The sequence below is a fragment of the Magnolia sinica genome, chromosome 19, assembly GCF_029962835.1.
Source record: "Magnolia sinica isolate HGM2019 chromosome 19, MsV1, whole genome shotgun sequence".
Lineage (NCBI taxonomy): Eukaryota > Viridiplantae > Streptophyta > Magnoliopsida > Magnoliales > Magnoliaceae > Magnolia > Magnolia sinica.
In genome coordinates this window covers 61089119-61096895 of record NC_080591.1, presented here as the reverse complement: position 1 = coordinate 61096895, position 7777 = coordinate 61089119, and the positions used below count along the sequence as shown (strand labels likewise).

Here is a 7777-nt window from a genome sequence, read left to right as displayed (position 1 = left end):
ACTTCTTGGGGCCACAAAAGTTTTGGATCAAGCTGATATTTGTGCTTTCCATTCATCCGGACTGCGTGACTTTATCAACAGGTTAGATAGAAAATAAACATCACGGTCGGCCCTAGGAAGGTTTCAACGGTGGATGTCATTATCCCTACTGTTTCATTTGGTGTGGTCCACTTGAGATTTTTATCAGCTTCATTTTTCGGTTCATGACCTAAAATGATCTGAAAAATCGGATGGACGGCGTGGATATAAAACATATACATCAAGGTGGGTCCCACAGCACCCAACACATCACCACACCGCATAATCCGCGTCCGAGAGATCAGGACCGATGCCTGTAAAATCCATCTATCCAAGACCTCTCGACTCTCATTTCTCTTGAGAATCCACCAGCAAATCAGTAATGGCGTAATGCGCACCCCTTGAGAGAATAGGGAAAATGGGCGTGCAAACCCTAGCAGAGAGAGCGGCCTTCATGAGGGAGTCCCTCCAGAAGAGCCAGACCATCACCGACAGCATGGTCACCATCCTCGGCTCCTTTGATCATCGCCTCTCCGCCCTCGAAGCCGTGATGCGGCCCACCCAGGTCTGTACCCCAATCACATACATACAATCAGCTCACATGGCGTGCCATATGTGGGGGCCATGTGAAGTATTCACACCATCCAAACCGTCCATCAGATGCATCACCTCAAAAGACTACGACCCAAAATTCGGCCGGATCTAAAACTATAGTGGGCCATATTAAAAGGAACAAGCTTAAATTTCACAGGGTAACAGCTGAGTGGTAAAACAGCCAGATTTTTGGCATGACCCTTCATCTGGCCTAGATGAACGTTATGAACGGCCTGGATTCTATACACACAGCACGGTAGGCGCCACACTCTCGGAGTTCCTAATCAACATGTTCCATGTGCTAGCTCACTTGAGTTTTGGATCCGGCTGTATTTTGGAGGCTGGAGGTTTGTTGAGGTGACGCATCTAATGGACGGCTTGGATTCCATGAAATTATTACTGGACGCCCGATCACTTGATCCAACGGTTTAGATTGTTTATTATTATTATTATTATTATTATTATCTCTCTCTCTCTCTCTCTCTCTCTCTCTCTCTCTCTCTTGTTTAACGATCTTTTGTATTGATTTTAGGTAAGAACACATTCCATTCGGAGAGCGCATGAGAATATCGATAAGACGCTGAAGGCGGCTGGCGTTATTTTGGGCCATTTCGACGTCTCACGAGAGGTTTGTCATTTTTCCATCATGGAGTTATTTGATACTCTGGCAGCCTATGACGCTTGATACGCTTGCGCTCAGAAATTGTAACCTTAAAGTGGAACAAACCTGACTCTGATTCATGGTAACCTGACTCTAATACGAAAATGCGTATTCGTCTGCGGACACCCAGGTGGGTCAGGCCATGACCGTGGGATCCACCTCGATGTACATATATTGTATATCCCTGCCGTCCCTCTGTTTTTCTAGAGTATTTTAGAAGATAAGCTCAAAAATGAAGGAGATAGAAAGATCAGGTGGACCACACTACAGGAAACAGTGGCCAATGAATGCCTACCATTAAAACTTCGTAAGGCCACAAAAGTTTTAAATCAAGCTGATATTTGCTTTCCCTTCGTCCATGCCTGTTTGACCTTATAAATAGGTTTGGTGGTAAATAAACATCACAGTGGGCCATAGGAAGGTTTCAACCGTGGGTGTCATTATCCTCCTGTGGCGTGGTTCACCTGAGATTTTGATCCGCTTCATATTTTGGAATCATAGCTTAAAATGAGCTCATAAAATATATGGACGGCATGGCTATGAAAACATATATCAAAATGGGCCCGGATCCTGCAAATCCACATCCAATAAAATCCCGCCATATCCTGATGGCCGAGTAGCCAGGCAGTTCGCTTCCATAGTAACGGGACGCGGATTTACTGCGAAAGGCTTTCCTGCGCAAGGATGCTGGGTGGGGCCCACTGCAATGTACGTTATAAATCCATTCCGTCCATCCGTTTTTCGAGCACGTTTTAGCACGTTTTACTAAAAATGAGATGGATACAACACTCAAGTAGGTCACACGAGAGGAAAATTTGGGTAAAGAAATTTCTACCGTTAAAACCTTACTGGGCTCCACCTTGATGTTTATATGATATCCAGACCTTTTACAAGGTCATTCCCAATGGGATGAAGGGAAAACACCAAAATTATAGCCTAATAAAAACTTTTATGGCCATAAAAATGCTTCAACGGTGCTCACTGAATGCCCACTTTTTCCTCTTGTATGGCCCACGTGAGTGTTGGATACACTTCATTTTTGGTCGCACATCATAAACTGATCTCATAAAACCGATGGACGGAGTGGATTTCTCAAAAACATTTCGGTGGGCCCCACCTAGCATCCTTTCGCAGGAACTTCCTGCGAAAGGCTTTCTCAGGAAATCCCCTTCCATAGTAATGCTGCTTGTTAGTTGCATGTGGGTACACGTGGATGGTCCGGCTGACCGATCTGGACGCGGATTCCCTGCGAAAGCCTTTCGCAGGAAGTTCCTGCGCTGGGGTCTCAGATGGGGCCCACTGTGATGTTTGTGAGAAATCCTCCCCTTCCATTAGTTTTGTGAGCTCAATTCAGGACATTATGCCAAAAATGAGCCATATCTAAATCTCAAGTGGTTCATGCTAAAGGAAAATGTGGTTAGGAAAATTCCTACCGTTGAAATCCACCTGGGTTCGACAGTGATGTTTACATGCTATCCATACCGTTAATAACTTCATTCCTACTGGGATGAACCGAAATCACAAATATTAACATTGTTCAAAACTTCTGTGAACCACGAATATTTCAACTGTGGACATTTAATTATCAAGTTTTCGGTCCACTTGAGCTCTGGAAACAGTTCATTTTTGGCATCATGTCTTAAAATAAACTCAAAAAATGGATGGACGGGTAGGATTTCTCACAAACATCACAGTGAGCCCCACCTTGGTTCCCAGCGCAGGAACTTCCTGCGAAAGTCTTTCGCAGGAAATCCGCGTCCGACCGATCTGGGCTGTCCATTACGTCCAGGCTACATTTCACGGGTTACCATATAAAAATCACACCAATTTCAAAATACCATCTATTGAAAAATTAAAGGGTCAAGATCATTTATGAAAAGAATGGCGTAGCCAACAATCTGAGTCATCTGACACATTTATATGCTGGTCCATCATGGATTTCTGACGGTTCTAAAGATCACTTTTATTAGAATTTTATTAGAACATGGTAACCTTTCCATCCATGGCTTGGAAGATGGATTGATGCTGAGAAGAAGCCCAACCAATCGATGGATCAGATCACTCGATCCGTGTTATTTCACCTTTGAATTATGTAATGTAGACTCAACTAATAGACGGTACGGATTGTTCAATTGGATTGTCAATGTCTCCTAATACAACTAGAAGCCCTATAACTTAACAGTACTCTTGAGTGCACGGGATCATTTCTCAATTATTTGATTTCTGTAGACCCAACAACACCTAGCTGCGTGGTTGCAGTACCCTGTGGTGGTTTTATCCACGCCGTCCATATGTTTGGCAGCTCATTTTTTTGCCATGAGGCCATAACTTACGAATACCCAAAGCTTAAATGGACCACACTACAAGAAAAAGTTCGGATAATGACTGTCACCATTGAAACCTTCCTAGGGCCCACAGTGATGTTTATTCGTCATCCAACCTGTTCATGCGGTCACACAGACCCTGGATAAAGGGAAAACATAAATATCAGCTAGATCCAAAACTTCTTTGGCTCCCAAGAACTTTTCAATGGTAGGATTGCAATCCCCATTGTTTCCCGTGGTGTGGTCGACTTAAGTTTTATATATTCTTCAATTTTGGTTTCGTGTACTAAAATGGGCTGGAAAAATGGATGGACGGTGTGGATGAAACGCATACACCGCAATAAACCCCACAAAATTCTGACACCACGCAGTTACGTGGTGTTGGGTCCCAACGCAATCCGCGTCCATCACAAATTGTTTTCTTCTGGATTATGCGAACAAGCAGTCAGGCAAACTTGCATTTGTAGGGCCAGGCTTCTGTTGGCTTGTGGGGCCAACATGGTTCTTGTACGACATCTCTCCCATTCAGCAAGATTGTCCCATCTTTAAAATGAGATGATCCAAAAATCAAGTTGATCCAACCATTAAGTGGGTGCACATTATGGAAAATCACAAACCACCACACAAAGGACTCCACGTTCTCACTGGGTGTCTCATTTTCATGGCCTGATTTTTATAAAGATTTTTTAATAAAATCTCCCTCCTTTATACAACAAGAAACCCTATCTAGGTTAACATGTCAAATGCTGATTTTATTCCTATTTAAAGAATGATATTTGCTAATTCCAGATGCTTGTGGAACCACACATCCATAATGCAGTCACCTGTCTAATGTCTGGCCGTACTTTGATCTTTTGGCATGAAATCTTGCCATCTCACACCTCAGGTGAGCCACAGCATATACAATGAATGAATGGCTAGAAATTAACGGTTCTCCGTACGTCAGGGCCAACCACAGGCTCTTTTTTTCTTTTTGGTTTTTTGCACGAAAATAAGGAAGAAAGAAAAAGAAAAAAAAGCTATCTACAGATATTAAGCACAGGGGCTCCTTATTGTGTGTATGAGAAATGATACTATAAGGTCCACTCCCCGGGAGCTTGGTGTTTTAGTGGGTCCTCTCTGAATCAGTTATATTCGGAACTCAAGTGAAAAGCACCATTTGAAACATTAAAAAATCATTAATGAAACATCTAAAAGCACTTGTTGGGGCCTACCTGAGTTTTAGATACTTTCGTGTGACCCTCCTCCAAGTGGGACACACAAAATGGATGGGCTAGATTTCTAAACCATATCTTAGTGGGCCTATAAATAATTATGAAGATTTCAATGGGTGGATATCCACTCTCAACTGTTATCTATGGTGTGGCAATTTTTAGGCCCGTGGCTTATAGTGGAATGGTGCATCTGATTAATAGGGTGCATATCCATCACACATCATGGTGGGCCCACGGAGCTTTGGCCTCGTGAAAAGCTTCTCATGAGGTCCACCTCGTAGTACCTTTTCCATATTAGAGAGAGATATGCTCTCCTAAGAACTGGTTCTTACAAGTTCTTAGGAGAACTTTTGAGAACTCATCTCACGTGATGTGATGTGATGTGTATATGCAATATTGGCTATTTGGGTTATTCATCTAACTTAAATAAAAGATTGGAAAAAAAATCATATTGTTTTGTAACTTAGTAAGCCTTGATGAAAATCAAGGGTGGGAATTCCTTCTCACTTTGCTATGATCCATCAAATTTTAGGATCAGGATAACTTTTGGGCCTTAGAGTTTCAAGAATTTTATGCCCACATCATCATGTCATGATGAATTCTTAAAAAATTCTCATGAAAACCAATTTCCAAGAGTGCATTTCTCTCCCCTCTCTCTCTCTCTACCTACCTATAAATATGATAAGTACATATTGAGCACATGTATACTAGTATCACACATGAAAGATACATACTAGTATCTCACAATAGGAACCTTGTTAGCGGTCTACGATAAGACACCAATTTAAAAGCTTGATTGTAGGGGTGAAGCCCCTTTCATAGCCTCATGGACTTCCATGGCACGCATGACAATGTAGCGCGTGTAGGATGTTTAACATGTGCATAAGGTGGACCCCACCATGAAAAATAGACGGTCTAGAAAACAAATGAAGGCATGAGCTAATGTAAAGAATACCCTCTGAACCATGTAGGCAGAAGAAAAGATACTGAGAGGGCCGCATGAAGACCTGGAAAGCTATCTAGTGGCAGTTGATCAGCTGAGAGATAACGTTCGTTTCTTTGGCTCCAAAAGCTTTAAGACCAATGAAGGAGTCCTCAATCATGCCAATGGTTTGCTTGCTAAGGCTATACTCAAGCTAGAAGACGAGTTTAAGCACTTATTAGTCTCTTACAGGTTTGTTTCCATGGATCTCAAGCTCTGTGGGGCCCACTTTATTAGCCATTATATATCTGATCCATACATAAAATCATGAAACAAAGATGATCTCTGCGTGACATCCGTTCTATCCATTGTTCGGCCTAAATAGCGGATGTGCGAATTACCTATAACCACCTTACATGGCTCATGAAAAATTATCATGTATACTTGTCAAATGTGAGAGCAGAAGATAAAAACCGTTGACACATTGAGATTTTTTTTATTTTTTATTTTTAACTATAGGTCTCACATCTGACGAATGCATAAGACGGTTTTTCTTAGGTCACATGAGGAATTTTTGCATACAATTCACCTCCTCACATAGCAATATGGGAACCGTCATGTTATTTACTCTCTATCATAGATTGAAAACTCAAGAGCTTATTCAACCTATGCCGGAAGCATTTTGGCTGGTGTACCACACACCACCAATATGGCTGGTGTGGGTATGTGTTGTGCTAAGAGGAGCGCTGATACTCTTCTATCTTGGAACGAACAGTTCAAAGGAGATTGAAGTTACATGGGCCACACAATGATGTATTTATTATATCCACCCCGTTAACTCATTTGGTGAGATTATTTTAGATCAGGAGCCTAGAAATGAGTCATATCCAAAGCTCAAGTAGACCACATCACAAATAGCAGTGGGGACAATAATTCTCACCATTAAAACATTTGTAGGGCCCATCAAAACGTTTATTTTCCATCCAATCTGTTCATAAGGTCACTCATATACGGGGAGAGGAAAAACAAATATTGTATTGATCCAAAACTTCTGTGACCTCCAAAATAGTTTCAATGATGGACGTTCAATCTCCCACTACGTTTCGTAGTGTGGTCCACTTGATATTTGGATCTGTCGTATTTTTTGGCTCAAGCCTTAAGACTAGCCTGCAAAATGAACGGACGGTTTGGATATAACACATACCTCATGATGGGATCCATATAACTTAGTGACGTCAACACATCAGCCATATTGGTGCTGTGTGGTACACCAGCCAATCCGCTTCCATCTATGCCTATCTGGCTCAAACACTCGATCCAACTCGATTTGACAGTTAATTATTAGAAGATCATGATAATTTTTAAAGCATGATTGCAATTGCACCGACAAGATTGACTATTTCAATGATCAAACCATCTCCACGTGGGAAACGGATTGGCTCCTCACCCTGCCACTAGCCAATGGCTAGTGGTCGGTTCTCTGTGGGCCCCGCCATGATGTATGTGTTTCATCCATGCCGTCTAATCATTTTTCCATATCATTTCATGATATGAGCCCCAAAATGAGGTTGATCCAAATCTCAAGTGGACCGCACAGTATTGATTGAACGCCAACCATTAAAAAATTCTTGGGGCCACAAAAGTTTTGGATCAAACTGATATATTTTTTCCCTTTCATCTAAGTCTGTATGACCTAATCAACAGCTTAGATGTCAGATAACCATTACAGTGGGCCCTAGGAGGTTTTTAATGGTTTACATTCAATCACTACTATTTTCCCATGGTGCGGTCCACCTGAGACTTAGATCCACCTCTTTTTTTTGGGATAAAACCCTAAAATTATCTTTCAAAATGGATGGACGGCATGGATTAAACACATACATCATGGTAGGGTCCACATAGCACCGACCACTAGCCACGTGGCTGGTGGCAGAGTCACTAGCCAAACCGCGTCCCTCTATGTGTGGGCCCAAAGGGGTGAAACATGTTGAAGATGAGTGATCCAAAATATTATGAATATTGAAGTAATCTCTGATTCTATTTG

General features: G+C 42.0%; 1 protein-coding gene across 1 annotated transcript in view; it reads left to right on the top strand.

Moving 5' to 3' along the window:
* The first annotated feature begins 262 nt into the window (after positions 1-262).
* LOC131235473 (exocyst complex component EXO70A1-like) overlaps positions 263-7777 on the top strand; it is a 50820-nt gene continuing 43305 nt past the window's right edge. Inside the window, exons 1-3 of the mRNA XM_058232659.1 lie at positions 263-583; positions 1145-1240; positions 5783-5985. Of these exons, the coding sequence (XP_058088642.1) occupies positions 437-583; positions 1145-1240; positions 5783-5985 (446 nt within the window). The 5' untranslated portion in view covers positions 263-436. The remainder of the gene's footprint in view (positions 584-1144; positions 1241-5782; positions 5986-7777) is intronic.